Below are 17,146 nucleotides of genomic sequence, written 5' to 3'. Positions count from 1 at the left end.
CTATTACTGCTGACAACCTGCCTGTATATCCTGTCTGAGAGGTAGTCACAGCCCCGCCCCCTGCTGATGACATCACTGATATAATGACATGTGATCAGACATGAGATCACACACCTTATACTACAGGAACATCTATTACTGCTGACAACCTGTCTGTATATCCTGTCTGAGAGGTAGTCACAGCCCCGCCCCCTGCTGATGACATCACTGATATACTGACATGTGATCAGACATGAGATCACACACCTTATACTACAGGAACATCTATTACTGCTGACAACCTGCCTGTATATCCTGTCTGAGAGGTAGTCACAGCCCCACCCCCTGCTGATGACATCACTGATATAATGACATGTGATCAGACATGAGATCACACACCTTATACTACAGGAACATCTATTACTGCTGACAACCTGCCTGTATATCCTGTCTGAGGGGTAGTCACAGCCCCGCCCCCTGCTGATGACATCACTGATATATTGACATGTGATCAGACATGAGATCACACACCTTATACTACAGGAACATCTATTACTGCTGACAACCTGCCTGTATATCCTGTCTGAGAGGTAGTCACAGCCCCGCCCCCTGCTGATGACATCACTGATATAATGACATGTGATCAGACATGAGATCACACACCTTATACTACAGGAACATCTATTACTGCTGTCAACCTGCCTGTATACCCTGTCTGAGAGGTTGTCACAGCCCCGCCCCCTGCTGATGACATCACTGATATACTGACATGTGATCACACACCTTATACTACAGGAACATCTATTACTGCTGACAACCTGCCTGTATATCCTGTCTGAGAGGTAGTCACAGTCCCGCCCCCTGCTGATGACATCACTGATATAATGACATGTGATCAGACATGAGATCACACACCTTTTACTACAGGATCATCTATTACTGCTGACAACCTGCCTGTATATCCTGTCTGAGAGGTTGTCACAGCCCCGCCCCCTGCTGATGACATCACTGATATACTGACATGTGATCAGACATGAGATCACACTCCTTATACTACAGGAACATCTATTACTGCTGACAACCTGCCTGTATATCCTGTCTGAGAGGTTGTCACAGCCCCGCCCCCTGCTGATGACATCACTGATATAATGACATGTGATCAGACATGAGATCACACACCTTATACTACAGGATCATCTATTACTGCTGACAACCTGCCCATATGTAATGTCTCCCCTGACCTGTGTCTGAGGTGAGTAAGGTCATCTGTTGCTTGGCTTGCAGTTTCTGTTGCTCTGTGGGTCCTGTTTCCACTTTCATTATGCGTAGCTCGATGTTCTTCTGCCCTTGCTCCAGGATGTCGATCTTCACTTTGATTCCCATCGCGGAGAACATATCACGGAACCTGTGTGCGGCGACTGAAGCTTCTGACATGACTTCAAACTTGATGTAGATGAACTTGTCATCTTCTCGGTAGGTCTGATGGTCGATGGGAGGCAGATCCCCCTCATCAGCACTGACAAACAGCTCTTCTTCAGACATTTCCAGGGAAGACCTAGACTTAAAGATTTTATGGAGCCTCCTTCCCGCCTTCCGGAAAGCATCATCCAAGTCACTTCCAGAAGTTTCAGTCTCGCTATCTGTGGATGATTTTGGTGGGATGGGGATGGGCTTTTGAGGAATCTCTGGTTCCCCACCCTCCACCACCAGCTTTGCACTGTGGCACACCTGACCAAATTTGTTGGAAGCTTCACATGTGTATTTGCCTGTGTCCTGGAGCTCCACTGCGGTGATAATTAGGGAGCAGGTCCCATCAGGGTAATTATCGATGTGGTAGTGACGACCATCAGACAGCTCCTTTCCATCCTTCATCCATCGAGCGGTGACGTCACTCTTACTGATGGCCACACACTCAAGGTGAACTGTACCTCCAGGCTCCACTGAGAGGTCTTTGAAGGTCTCAGTAAACATGGGACACTCCTGTTGCTTTATCACCTTTCTTGCCTTATATCCCTTGAAAGCTGCCTGAATCTTGACAGCTGCCTTGTCCAGGGCTGGGTCATCGTCAAATATTTCTGACAAGTCTGGTTCTTTTACTGGTTCCGTTTTCTTCTCTTCCTTCACTTCAGTGATATTTGAGGTCTCGAAGTGCTTGAAAAACTTGCTGGCAGACACTGTCTGGACCTTACTTCCGTAGGTGATGGTGGACTTACCGGCCTTCTTAAGATATGAGACCAGAGATGGTGTCCCAGCCCGGGACTCGTCATCAGAACTTGTAAGAGAGAAGTCGGCCTCACTTGTCTTGGCCACGTCTTCAGAAGTGTAACCTGAAAAATCTGCTCGACGCTCGGCCTCTTTTTTATGCTTCCGTTTTTCATCTTCTTCTGGAACCTCAGAGATGGAGTCTAAGGTGGGCTCCTTGCTCATCCTCCTCTTTTTGGCCAATGCTTCCCATAACAGATGAAGATCTCCTTCTTGAGCAGCCTCTGGGGGAAGGTTGGGCTGTGTGCTGTCTTCTGCCTCAACCACATGATCCGTCCTTACATGGGTCAAATCAAGAGCCTCCTGTACAGTTACCAGCTCCGTAATGGTTTGTACTGGGAAAGAAACAGAGAGAACATCACATGTGGAGGGTGAAATGTCCGCAGGGGTCACTGATTGCAGGCATCTTATACAAAGGGCCTCATGTCTCAGAAAAACTGAGATAAAACAAAAACAGAGACTTACTACCCAAAGAAATGGTGTCAGAAGTCTTGTCACCAGAGGAGGTGACACAGGAGTAGGTTGCTTGGTCATCAGCAGAGACATCATGGATGAGCAGGATCTGTCTCTTTCCCTCACAAATAATCTGGTATTTCTTCCCTGGATGCAGTGGTTCATTCTCCTTCATCCAGGTGACCTCACAACTTTCCTTGGACAGTTCACATTCCAGGCGAAGGGTCTCCCCTGGTGTGGCAGATTTATGCTGTAGCGGATGATGAACCATCACCGGATGTTCTGCAGAAGTAAGAGGAAATTCTTATGTTATGATTAGATGAAACTCTGAATCTTATTATCTATAAGGTACAAAGAAGATGAGACCTGAAGACCTGACCCCTAACCAGCATCTCTCATCTCTAACTCTCATCTCTGACCCTGACCTATAACCGTCCTCTCTGATCCGTAATCCTCATCTCTTACCACTAACCATCATCTCTGACCCAAAGCTCTCATCTCTGATCCTCTAATCCTGATCTCTGACCCCTAATCTTCATCTATGACTGCTAACCCTTATCTATAAACCCGTAAGTCATATCTATGACTCCTAAGGCACATCTCGTACCTCTAACCCTCATCTCTGACCCATAACTCAAATTTATGACCCCATCATTCTCATCCCTGCCCTTCTCCTAAACATCATCTTTGACCATTAACACCTTTCTCAGACCCCTAACCTCATCTCCGACCCCTAACCCTCATCTCTAACCCTTGCTCCTTATCTCTGACCCCTAGCTCTTATCTCTGACCACCAACCCGCATCTCTGACTCCTAATCTCTGCTTTCCGAACTCTCATTATCACATCCCGGAAAATTCGACAATGTTCTAATAGATTTTGCATTTCCAACATTTGTTTATAATGTTGTCTTGCAACAAACCATGCAGATGTGTGAGCTGGACAGAATTAGGGAAGGTTTTCAGACTCTCAACGTTCCCATTTGCTGACAAAAAGGGTCAGCCTGAACCTGAAAAGCGTTATAATGTGTTATCTGTGGTAAAGTATTTACATGACTACTTTTCAGATTGGAGCTGTTCTGGCAATGACCAGATCAGAGCAGGTTCAGGATGAGGAATCCTGGTGATTGGCGGTGATCGTCCAGACATAGATTCTACTCTATCAGCTGCTACAAGAGAAATGTCATTATTCCATGGTTTACTACATAGACCAGGCACAGGAGACCCTTCATGACATCCAAATGCTCCAACTGGATGTATGGGCAGGGCTCATCTCACGAGACTTTTCCATTCATGAAAATACAACGAGCTCATGAGAATCACCAAATCGGATTCTAGAACATGAGATGGCCCTTTCCCTTATGTAAAAGTAGATGGGGGAGGGCAGCAGTATACATCTCCCTGCCATGTGATCCTTCCTTCATAATCCCATTATTAACATCCACCTCTTCCCTCATCTCGGAGTCACTTGTAACTGCGTACGTATACTCAATTATGTTAATAGCTGTTTCAGTGTGTATATGTTATATATATTGTGTCCCAACTTTGCATTTAATCCAGTCAATACATCCTTATACTGCAGTGCTAACTGTTGTCACTAGATGTCCTCATTGTGGCTGAAGCTGGAGAGCAGCTATATAAAGAGCTGCAGGAAGGAAGCGAGTCAGTGTGTGGCTGAGCCCATGTGGTAGACAGAGGTCACCTGTACTGAAGAGAGAAAAGGGACAGGGAGAATGTCCCAAAGAAGGGGCTTGACAAACGGGAAGCCTCAAAGGAGTCTGTCAAGAATGCTGCAGCTAAAGAGAGACTCGTTGGTGATGAAACAGTAAGATCAGCCCCTGTTAGGATGACAACTGTGAGGACAGACGGCGGTAGTGTGTGAGACAGACTCACGGACGGTGGGAACGAGAAAGTGTGCTACTGTGGGAGTACGTATGTTGGTGCTGAAATTCTGCTGTCTCATGGATGTGCTGTGTGTGACATACCTGTCGGTGGCGCCATCTTGTCTGTAGAAGCTGATGGTGACGGGGATCACTCAAATGCATTGTTGTAAACAGTGGAGACAAGAGGGCGGTTTTGGTGCCAAAGGGAGGAGTGGTTAAAGGTTTACTGAGTTTTGATAACATTTTTGATGTTATAGAGACATATCAGTGTGGGTCTGAGTGCTGATACCTCCACCGATCGCTACCTCAGCCGTGTTAGCCCCCCATATCAAAATTTTTGAACAAAACATATGCAATTGGTTAGATCTTTGTTAGATCAGGTTAGATCAATTGTTGTTTGCGTTAGATCTCACACAGAAGTAGAGATATTAACAGTTATTTGCAGGGGGGGCTAACCCGTCATCAGCCCCCCCTTATCAAAAAATTGACCAAACAATTAGCTATTTTGGAAGATATTTGTTAGATCAGGTATGATCAACTAGTTGTTTTGTTAGATCTCACATAATTACAGACTTATTAAGTGATTAATGAGGGGGGGGGGGGGGGGGGCTAGCCCCCCCACATGCAATTTTCGGGTAAAATTTGATTCAGACTAAGAGGCCTTCGTTAGATCCGGTGAGATCAAGTGGTTTCAACGTTAGATCTCATTTAATTACAGAGATATTTCACATAAAAACACAGATATTCTGGATATTTGGTATTTTACGTCAGGGGGGCTAGTAGACTAGTAGATCTGCATTAGATCCGCTAAGATCAAGTGGTTTCAACGTTAGATCTCATATAATTATAGAGATATAAATATTTGGTATTACATAAGGGGGAACTAGCCCCCCATATGCAAATTTCTGGTAAAATTTGATGCAGACTAATAGGCCTTCATTAGATCCGGTAAGATCAAGTGGTTTCAACGTTAGATCTCATATAATTACAGAGATATTTCACATAAAAACACAGATATTAGGTAGTATTATATAGGGGGGCTAGCCCCCCACATGCAATTTACTGGTAAAATTTGATTTAGGCTAATAGGCCTTTGTTAGATCCGGTAAGATCAAGTGGTTTTAATGTTAGATCTCACAATTACAGAGATATTATGGATATTAGGAATTACATAAGGGGGAGCTAGCCCCCCTATTTAATACTTCCTAATATCTGTGTTTTCATTTGAAAAATCTCTGTAATTATATGAGATCTAACGTTGAAACCACTTGATCTTACCGGATCTAACGAAGGCCTATTAGCCTGAATCAAATTTTACCAGAAAATTGCATGTTGGGGGGCTAGCCCCCCTATTTAATACTACCTAATATCTGTGTTTTTATGTGAAATATCTCTGTAATTAAATGAGATCTAATGTTGAAACCACTTGATCTTACCGGATCTAACGAAGGCCTATTAGTCTGCATCAAATTTTACCAGAAAATTGCATGTGGTGGGGGCTAGCCCCCCTGACGTAATACCAAATATTTATATATCTATAATTATATGAGATCTAACGTTGAAACCACTTGATCTTACCGGATCTAACGAAGGCCTATTAGCCTGAATGAAATTTTACCAGAAAATTGTATGTGGGGGGGCTAGCCCCCCCTGACGTAATACCAAATATTTATAATATCTCTGTAATTATATGAGATATAACGTTGAAACCACTTGATCTTACCGGATCTAATGCAGATCTATTAGTCTGAATCTAATTTTACCACAAAATTGCATGTGGGGGGGCTAGCCCCCACCCTTATGTAATACCAAATATCCATAATATCTCTGTAATTATATGAGATCTAACGTTGAAACCACTTGATCTTACCGGATCTAACGAAGGCCTATTACTCTGCATCAAATTTTACCAGAAAATTGCATGTGGGGGGCTAGCCCCCCTATTTAATACTACCTAATATCTGTGTTTTTATGTGAAATATCTCTGTAATTAAATGAGATCTAACGTTGAAACCACTTGATCTTACCGGATTTCACAAAGGCCTATTAGTCTGCATCAAATTTTACCTGAAAATTGCATGTGGGGGGGCTAGCCCCCCTCATTAATCACTTAATAAGTCTGTAATTATGTGAGATCTAACAAAACAACTAGTTGATCATACCGGATCTAACAAATATCTTCCAAAATAGCTAATTGTTTGGTCAATTTTTTGATAAGGGGGGGCTGATGACGGGTTAGCCCCCCCTGCAAATAACTGTTAATATCTCTACTTCTGTGTGAGATCCAACGCAAACAACAATTGATCTAACCTGATCTAACAAAGATCTAACCAATTGCATATGTTTTGTTCAAAAATTTTGATATGGGGGGGCTAACACGGCTGAGGTCCGATCGCTAGAATCAAGAATTGCTTGCATTTCGCACTCTCTCTTCTAGCAGAAGTAGAACAAGCAAGACAAACTCAATAAAAAGTGTATGGGCTAGTCTTGATTCCATCCTCTGCAGTGAGGATAAACAGAGCAGTAAATGCCAGGGCTTTTCTCTCCTCATTCTAGTGATCGGTGGAGGTCTCAGCACTAAAAGGTTTTCTAAAAAGTTTCTTAAACTGTGTGTGATTCCTGGAGAACCAGTTACTGGCCTGTGTAGCAATTGGATCTGAGCTTCTTTATTGGAACCTGGAAGCCAGCTGGTTTATCTATGGCATCTGTGTGAAGGTAACAGCATACCAGAGGTCTGTGTGAAGATAACACTGTCCTGGAGGTCCATGTGAAGATCACACTGTCCTGGAGGTCTATGTGAAGATCATACTGTCTTGGAGGTCTGTGTGAAGATAACACTGTCCTGGAGGTCTATGTGAAGATAGCACTGTCCTGGAGGTCTGTGTGAAGATAACACTGTCCTGGAGGTCTATGTGAAGATAACACTGTCCTGGAGGTCTATGTGAAGATAACACTGTCCTGGAGGTCTATGTGAAGATAACACTGTCTTGGAGGTCTGTGTGAAGATAACACTGTCCTGGAGGTCTGTGTGAAGATAACACTGTCCTGGAGGTCTATGTGAAGATAACACTGTCTTGGAGGTCTGTGTGAAGGTAACACTGTACTGGAGGTCTGTGCAAAGGTAACAATGTCCTGGAGATCTGTGTGAAGATAACACTGTCCTGGAGGTCTATGTGAAGATCACACTGTCATGGAGGTCTGTGCAAAGATAACACTGTCCTGGAGGTCTATGTGAAGATCACACTGTCTTGGAGGTCTGTGTGAAGGTAACACTGTCCTGGAGGTCTATGTGAAGATCACACTGTCTTGGAGGTCTGTGTGAAGGTAACACTGTCCTGGAGGTCTATGTGAAGATCACACTGTCTTGGAGGTCTGTATGAATGCAACACTGTCAAGGAGGTCTATGTGAAGATCACACTGTCTTGGAGGTCTGTGTGAAGGTAACACTGTCCTGGAGGTCTGTATGAAGGTAACACTGTCCTGGAGGTCTATGTGAAGATGACGCTGTTCCAGAGGTCTATGTGAAGATAGCACTATCCTGAAGGTCTGTGTGAAGGTAATACTATCCTGGAGGTCTGTGTGAAGATAACACTGTCCTGGAGGTCTATGTGAAGATCATACTGTCTTGGAGGTCTGTGTTAAGGTAACACTGTCCTGGAGGTCTATGTGAATATCACACTGTCTTGGAGGTCTGTGTGAAGGTAGCAATGTCCTGGAGGTCTATGTGAAGATCACACTGTCTTGGAGGTCTGTGTGAAGGTAACAATGTCCTGGAGGTCTATGTGAAGATCATACTGTCTTGGAGGTCTGTGTGAAGATAGCACTGTCCTGAAGGTCTGTGTGAAGATAACACTGTCCCAGAGGTCTGTGTGAAGATAGCACTGTCCTGGAGGTCTGTGTGAAGATAGCACTGTCCTGGAGGTCTGTGTGAAGGTAATACTATCCTGGAGGTCTGTGTGAAGGTAATACTATCCTGGAGGTCTGTGTGAAGATAGCACTGTCCTGGAGGTCTGTGTGAAGATAACACTGTCCCAGAGGTCTGTGTGAAGATAGCACTGTCCTGGAGGTCTGTGTGAAGATAGCACTGTCCTGGAGGTCTATGTGAAGGTAATACTATCCTGGAGGTCTGTGTGAAGATAGCACTGTCCTGGAGGTCTGTGTGAAGGTAATACTATCCTGGAGGTCTGTGTGAAGATAGCACTGTCCTGGAGGTCTGTATGAAGGTAATACTATCCTGGATGTCTGTATGAAGATAGCACTGTCCCGGAGGTCTGTATGAAGATAGCACTGTCCTGGAGGTCTGTGTGTAGGTAATACTATCCTGGAGGTCTGTGTGAAGAAAGCACTGTCCTGGAGGTCTGTGTGAAGATAGCACTGTCCTGGAGGTCGGTGTGAAGGTAATACTATCCTGGAGGTCTGTATGAAGGTAATACTATCCTGGAGGTCTGTGTGAAGATAGCACTGTCCTGGAGGTCTGTGTGAAGGTAATATTATCCTGGAGGTCTGTATGAAGGTAATACTATCCTGGAGGTCTGTGTGAAGATAGCACTGTCCTGGAGGTCTGTGTGAAGGTAATACTATCCTGGAGGTCTGTATGAAGGTAATACTATCCTGGAGGTCTGTGTGAAGATAGCACTGTCCTGGAGGTCTGTGTGAAGGTAATACTATCCTGGAGGTCTGTATGAAGATAGCACTGTCCCGGAGGTCTGTGTGAAGATGGCACTGTTCCGGAGGTCTGTATGAAGGTAATACTATCCTGGATGTCTGTATGAAGATAGCACTGTCCTGGAGGTCTGTGTGAAGATAGCACTGTCCTGGAGGTCTGTGTGAAGGTAACACTGTCCTGGAGGTCTGTGTGAAGATAGCACTGTCCTGGAGGTCTGTGTGAAGATAGCACTGTCCTGGAGGTCTGTGTGAAGGTAATACTATCCTGGAGGTCTGTGTGAAGATAGCACTGTCCTGGAGGTCTGTGTGAAGGTAATACTATCCTGGAGGTCTGTGTGAAGATAGCACTGTCCTGGAGGTCTGTGTGAAGGTAATACTATCCTGGAGGTCTGTGTGAAGGTAATACTATCCTGGAGGTCTGTGTGAAGATAGCACTGTCCTGGAGGTCTGTGTGAAGGTAATACTATCCTGGAGGTCTGTATGAAGGTAATACTATCCTGGAGGTCTGTGTGAAGATAGCACTGTCCTGGAGGTCTGTGTGAAGGTAATACTATCCTGGAGGTCTGTATGAAGGTAATACTATCCTGGAGGTCTGTGTGAAGATAGCACTGTCCTGGAGGTCTGTGTGAAGGTAATACTATCCTGGAGGTCTGTATGAAGGTAATACTATCCTGGAGGTCTGTGTGAAGATAGCACTGTCCTGGAGGTCTGTGTGAAGATAGCACTGTCCTGGAGGTCTGTGTGAAGGTAATACTATCCTGGAGGTCTGTATGAAGGTAATACTATCCTGGAGGTCTGTGTGAAGATAACACTGTCCTGGAGGTCTGTGTGAAGGTAATACTATCCTGGAGGTCTGTATGAAGGTTATACTATCCTGGAGGTCTGTGTGAAGATAGCACTGTCCAGGAGGTCTGTGTGAAGATAGCACTGTCCTGGAGGTCTGTGTGAAGGTAATACTATCCTGGAGGTCTGTGTGAAGATAGCACTGTCCTGGAGGTCTGTGTGAAGGTAATACTATCCTGGAGGTCTGTGTGAAGATAGCACTGTCCCGGAGGTCTGTGTGAAGATAGCACTGTCCTGGAGGTCTGTGTGAAGGTAATACTATCCTGGAGGTCTGTATGAAGATAGCACTGTCCCGGAGGTCTGTGTGAAGATGGCACTGTTCCGGAGGTCTGTATGAAGGTAATACTATCCTGGATGTCTGTATGAAGATAGCACTGTCCTGGAGGTCTGTGTGAAGATAGCACTGTCCTGGAGGTCTGTGTGAAGGTAATACTATCCTGGAGGTCTGTGTGAAGATAGCACTGTCCTGGAGGTCTGTGTGAAGATAGCACTGTCCTGGAGGTCTGTGTGAAGGTAATACTATCCTGGAGGTCTGTGTGAAGATAGCACTGTCCTGGAGGTCTGTGTGAAGGTAAGACTATCCTGGAGGTCTGTGTGAAGATAACACTGTCCTGGAGGTCTGTGTGAAGGTAAAACTGTCCTGGAGGTCTGTGTGAAGATAGCACTGTCCTGGAGGTCTGTGTGAAGATAACACTGTCCCAGAGGTCTGTGTGAAGATAGCACTGTCCTGGAGGTCTGTGTGAAGATAGCACTGTCCTGGAGGTCTGTGTGAAGATAGCACTGTCCTGGAGGTCTGTGTGAAGGTAATACTGTCCTGGAGGTCTGTGTGAAGATAGCACTGTCCTGGAGGTCTGTGTGAAGGTAACAATGTCCTGGAGGTCTGTGTGAAGATAACACTGTCCTGGAGGTCTGTGTGAAGGTAATACTGTCCTGGAGGTCTGTGTGAAGATAGCACTGTCCTGGAGGTCTGTGTGAAGGTAATACTATCCTGGAGGTCTGTGTGAAGATAGCACTGTCCTGGAGGTCTGTGTGAAGGTAATACTATCCTGGAGGTCTGTATGAAGATAGCACTGTCCCGGAGGTCTATGTGAATATGGCACTGTTCCGGAGGTCTGTCACTGTCCTGGTGGTCTGTGTGAAGATAGCACTGCCCTGGTGGTCTGTATGAGTGATCTGAGAACGTTATGACAGTTGTGAGAATGTTCTAGAACATTTAGGCCTCATGCACACGACCGTTGTGTGCATCCGTGGCCGTTGTGCCGTTTTCCGTTTTTTTTCGCGGACCCATTGACTTTCAATGGGTCCGTGGAAAAATCGGAAAATGCACCGTTTTGCAGCCGAGACCGTGATCCGTGTATCCTGTCCGTCAAAAAAATATGACCTGTCCTATTTTTTTGACGGACAACGGTTCACGGACCCATTCAAGTCAATGGGTCCGTGAAAGAACACTGATGCACACAAGATTGGCATCCGTGTCCGTGATCCGTGGCCGTAGGTTGCTTTCATACAGACGGATCCGAAGATCCGTCTGCATAAAAGCTTTTTCTGATCTAAGTTTTCACTTCGTGAAAACTCATTTCCGACAGTATATTCTAACACAGAAGCGTTCCCATGGTGATGGGGACGTTTCTAGTTAGAATACACTGCAAACTTTGTACAAGACTGCCCCCTGCTGCCTGGCACCACCCGATCTCTTACAGGGGGATATGATAGCACAATTAACCCCTTCAGGTGCGGCACCTAAAGGGGTTAATTGTACTATCATATTCCCCTGTAAGAGATCAGGGCTGCCAGGCAGCAGGGGGCAGACCCCCCCCTCCCCAGTTTGAATATCGTTGGTGGCACAGTGTGCGCCCACCATCGCCCCCCCTTCCTCCCTCTATTGTATTAAATCGTTGGTGGCACAGTGTGCCAACCACCATCGGCCCCCCTCCCTCCCTCTATTGTATTAAATCGTTGGTGGCACAGTGTGCCAACCACCATCGCCCCCCCCCCCTCCCTCTATAGCAGTAACATTGGTGGCAGTGTGCGGTCTCAACAGTAGAAGATTCATACTTACCTGCTTGCTGCTGCGATGTCTGTGACCGGCCGGGAGCTCCTCCTACTGGTAAGTGACAGTTCTTTAGCAATGCGCCGCACAGACCTTTCACTTACCAGTAGGAGGAGCTCCCGGCCGGTCACAGACATCGCAGCAGCAAGCAGGTAAGTATGAATCTTCTACTGTTGAGACCGCACACTGCCACCAATGTTACTGCTATAGAGGGAGGGGGGGGGGCGATGGTGGTTGGCACACTGTGCCACCAACGATTTAATACAATAGAGGGAGGGAGGGGGGCCGATGGTGGTTGGCACACTGTGCCACCAACGATTTAATACAATAGAGGGAGGGAGGGGGGGCGATGGTGGGGGCACACTGTGCCACCAACGATTTAATACAATAGAGGGAGGGAGGGGGGGCGATGGTGGGGGCACACTGTGCCACCAACGATATTCAAACTGGGGAGGGGGGGGGGGCTGCCCCCTGCTGCCTGGCAGCCCTGATCTCTTACAGGGGAATATGATAGTACAATTAACCCCTTTAGGTGCCGCACCTAAAGGGGTTAATTGTGCTATCATATCCCCCAGTAAGAGATCGGGTGCTGCCAGGCAGCAGGGGGCAGTCTTGTACAAAGTTTGTAGTGTATTCTAACCTGAAGCGTCCCCATCACCATGGGAACGCCTCTGTGTTAGAATATACTGTCGGATCTGAGGTTCACGAAGTAGCTCATATCCGACAGTATATTCTAACATAGAGGCGTTCCCATGGTGATGGGGACGCTTCAAGTTAAAATATACCATCGGATTGGAGAAAACTCCAATCCGATGGTATAAAAGAACTCCAGACTTTACATTGAAAGTCAATGGGGACGGATCCGTTTGAAATGGCACCATATTGTGTCAACATCAAACGGATCCGTCCCCATTGACTTGCATTGTAATTCAGGACGGATCCGTTTGGCTCCGCACGGCCAGGCGGACACCAAAACGACTTTTTTTTCATGTCCGTGGATCCTCCAAAAATCAAGGTAGACCCACGGACGAAAAAACGGTCACGGATCACGGACCCACGGACCCCGTTTTTGCGGACCGTGAAAAAAAACTGTCGTGTGCATGAGGCCTTAAGCTGTGGCGCTCCCTAGATGGCACTACAACCATCAAGTTTCTGAGCCGAGTCCTGAAAGTATCAAGAAAATCTTCTGCGCAACCATCATGGTCTGCAATCGCTCCTTTAAAGGAGAACCCCTACTCGAGTGCTGCCCTAGGTTACTTTCACTCTAGCGGGTCCAGCAAAAACGCTTCCGTTACTGATAATACGACCGTCTGCCTCCGTTATGAACGGACATGGTTGTATTATCTGTAACATGGCCAAGACCGATCCGGCCTGACCCCCACTGAAAGTCAATGGGGGACGGATCCGTTTTCTATTGTGACAGATTGTGTCAGAGAAAACGGATCCGTCCCCACTGACTTGCATCGGGGGTCAGGCCGGATCCGTCTGGCTCCGCATCCCAGGATGGAAAGCCAACTACACCATGCTGCGGTTTGCTCTCCGGTGTGGGAACGCAACTAAACGGAGCGGAATGCCTTCTGGAGCGCTCCGCTCCGTTCTGCTCAGTTCAGTTTTGTCCCCATTGACAATAAATGGGGACAAAACTGAAGCGTTTTTTTTTCCGGTATTGAGCCCCTACGACGGAACTGAATACCGGAAAACGTAAACGCTAGTGTGAACGTAGCCTTACACACAAGTATTAATAAGAATCGCATCCTTCAAAAGCTCCACGGCCGGGAAGCCATGCACTGACGCCGAATGGGCTGTGTACGCAGGAGCGCGCTGCTAGACGCATGCTGCCCCCCCCCTCAGGAAAAGCTTCATAATGCAAGGCCCCAAAGCAGCACAGAAGGAGCAGAGATGCCGCCATCATCTACACAGAAGGATCACCCGCTTAGGACAGTTCAAACTCCAGTCACATCCAAGTCTGCATGCACAGTTCTGCTGGTTTCCTCTGTGCTCTGAGGCCCCCCCCCCCTCCCCTCATCGCAGCCCCTGCTAGTTTACAAAACATGGTCTGACAGAAGCGGACATCTTACATCTGCTGCTGCTTGTTCAGTGTCTCTAGAGTGCATTACTTCAAAGGACTTGAGGAACTCAGAACGTACTGCAGCCCTTGCTGGTTCAGTGTCTGCAGAGCGTGTGCTCTGTCAAGACCCCACGTCTTGCTATAATTGCTGGTTCAGTGTCTGCTCTGGCAGCCCTTTGACCTCACGTCTTACTGCATCTGTGCTGGTTCAGTGTCTTTAGAGCATAGTCTGCCAGGAAGTCACTTCTCACTGCAGCCCTTGCTGGTTCAGTGTCTTTAGAGCATAGTCTGCCAGGAAGTCACTTCTCACTGCAGCCCTTGCTGGTTCAGTGTCTGCAGAGCATAGTCTGCCAGGAAGTCACTTCTCACTGCATCTGTGCTGGTTCAGTGTCTTTAGAGCATAGTCTGCCAGGAAGTCACTTCTTACTACAGCCCTTGCTGGTTCAGTGTCTTTAGAGCATAGTCTGCCAGGAAGTCACTTCTTACTACAGCCCTTGCTGGTTCAGTGTCTTTAGAGCATAGTCTGCCAGGAAGTCACTTCTCACTGCAGCCCTTGCTGGTTCAGTGTCTTTAGAGCATAGTCTGCCAGGAAGTCACTTCTCACTGCAGCCCTTGCTGGTTCAGTGTCTTTAGAGCATAGTCTGCCAGGAAGTCACTTCTCACTGCAGCCCTTGCTGGTTCAGTGTCTGCAGAGCATAGTCTGCCAGGAAGTCACTTCTCACTGCAGCCCTTGCTGGTTCAGTGTCTGCAGAGCATAGTCTGCCAGGAAGTCACTTCTCTCTGCAGCCCTTGCTGGTTCAGTGTCTGCAGAGCATAGTCTGCCAGGAAGTCACTTCTCTCTGCAGCCCTTGCTGGTTCAGTGTCTGCAGAGCATAGTCTGCCAGGAAGTCACTTCTCACTGCAGCCCTTGCTGGTTCAGTGTCTTTAGAGCATAGTCTGCCAGGAAGTCACTTCTCACTGCAGCCCTTGCTGGTTCAGTGTCTGCAGAGCATAGTCTGCCAGGAAGTCACTTCTCTCTGCAGCCCTTGCTGGTTCAGTGTCTGCAGAGCGCATGCTCTGGCTCATACCTCCCTGTAGTCCCTTTCTGTTTTAGTGTCTTCTTTGCAGGACCTCACATCTTTCTACAGCCCCTGCTGGTTCAGTGTCTGCAGAAGGTGTATGAGCTGAGAAGGAAAGATCAGTTTCCCCCCCAAAAACAGCTCCCCTTCTGTTCATGGCTGCCTTATGTACTGCAGGTTGTTCTATTCCAGTGAAACCAGACATATGGACAGAAGGGGGCGCTGTGTCTGCAAACATTGAGGCATCGTCTTTCTCATCTCACAGTGCAGCCAGCAGAATTGTGAATGCAGCTCTAGATCTGCTTGGAGTAAAGATATGATATATAAGAGCAGGATTGTGCATACAGCTCAGGACAGAATGCAAGTGCAGATGTGACTGCTGCTTTATATGCCACTGGAGTGTGACATGATGTGACAGCAGGAATGTGACTGCTCTGGATGTGACTGGAGTATGAGACGGGAAGTAACAGCAGAACAGTGACTGCAGTTCTGGATGTGACCAGAGTATAAGATGTGATCAGATAATTAGTAGATGTGCACTTCACTCTGCAGGGTGCTCGCTTGCATCAGATGCCACCCATTGCTTCAGTCTCTCGTACGAGCCATGCAGGCAGCAGTGTCTGCACACGGTTTGTAGCAGTGAAGCCACGGGTCCTCACCTAGCTGCACCGTCTGCGGTAAGTGAACTGGTTCCCCTCTGCCCAGTTTGTTAATGGAGGAGATACGGAATTGGTAGGGCTGGCCCGGCTCCAGGTTTTGGACCACATACTCCATACTCTGTATAATCTCCATGTTGCACTGTTGCCAGTCACCACCCGGGGACTTCATCTCAACATTATATCCAACAATCGGAGCCCCACCATCACTCAGGGGTGTGAACCAAGACAAGGTCAAGGAGCTGCTCGTCTTACTGACAATCTCAGGGTCTTCTGGGGGATCGGGAAGGGCTAGAGGTATAAGAGTCACTGAATCAACAAGATGTCCTGAGGACAACCACCCTGTGGACTGCAAGGAAGACTCTAGAGCAAAGGTCAACATGGGGCCCCTGACTCCTGCTGCATATCTCCATCACACCCCACTATCCGGGGATTTTGCACCACCCAACCACTTCCCAAATTTTGTAGGAGAAAACAAGGGTGACCCCCCAATTAGTGTGATGATAGAGAGGGGCCTCTTCGGGTATGTCAGGAGGGACACTATAAGGTACCCAACCCCTGTAGTAGAGGTGACTGCTCATGCTGCCTCATTTTTTTGGAAACCTCTAAACAGGCTCCAAAGAACCACAAGAAGCACCATCCATAGGAAAGAAGGATGAGCCTGAAGAGGAAGCCCAACTTCTCAAGGTCCTTACAGTACATTTTATGACTGGTCTTCATCAACTTACCAAGAACGAGCAGTTTGGCAGAGACAACGACATCTCTGGAGGCGAAGGCCACCTCCCCGGAGTGATGCGTCTGAGCGTCTTTCAGGAGAAGCTTGTACTGGTTCCCATCCATGATCATGGACCAGTTCTCATCCGGCTGGATGGGTGCACCATTAAAATACCAGGATACCTCAATTACCGGCACCGCTTCACTGAGCACACAGGTAAACGCTGCCTTGTCACCAGCAGCCACTTCAGTGTCAGCAGGTGGCTTCACGACATCCAGACGCCAGCCTGAGGTCAAACAGACATATAGCGGGGTCTGAGGGGAGGCGTCCACTCATCAGAGGGACAGCATCTACACGTCTGGGCTGAGGGGTGAAGTGCAGTCATCAGGGCTGAGGGGTGAAGTCCACACGTCAGACTGAGGGGTGAAGTGCACAGGTCAGGGCTGAGGGGTGAAGTGCACAGGTCAGGGCTGAGAGGTCAGGGCTGAGAGATCAGGTCCACAGGTCAGGACTGAG

At 47.4% G+C, this 17,146-nt stretch overlaps 1 protein-coding gene across 1 annotated transcript in view; it reads right to left on the bottom strand.

Moving 5' to 3' along the window:
* The window catches only part of OBSCN (obscurin, cytoskeletal calmodulin and titin-interacting RhoGEF), a 452,890-nt gene that overhangs the window by 172,220 nt on the left and 263,524 nt on the right, over positions 1-17,146 (bottom strand). Inside the window, 4 exon segments of the mRNA XM_044292830.1 lie at positions 1,221-2,576; positions 2,707-2,976; positions 15,919-16,206; positions 16,644-16,916. Coding sequence (XP_044148765.1) covers positions 1,221-2,576; positions 2,707-2,976; positions 15,919-16,206; positions 16,644-16,916 — 2,187 coding nt within the window.

This window comes from Bufo gargarizans, chromosome 5, assembly GCF_014858855.1.
Source record: "Bufo gargarizans isolate SCDJY-AF-19 chromosome 5, ASM1485885v1, whole genome shotgun sequence".
NCBI lineage: Eukaryota > Metazoa > Chordata > Amphibia > Anura > Bufonidae > Bufo > Bufo gargarizans.
This window is presented reverse-complemented; position numbering and strand designations above follow the sequence as displayed.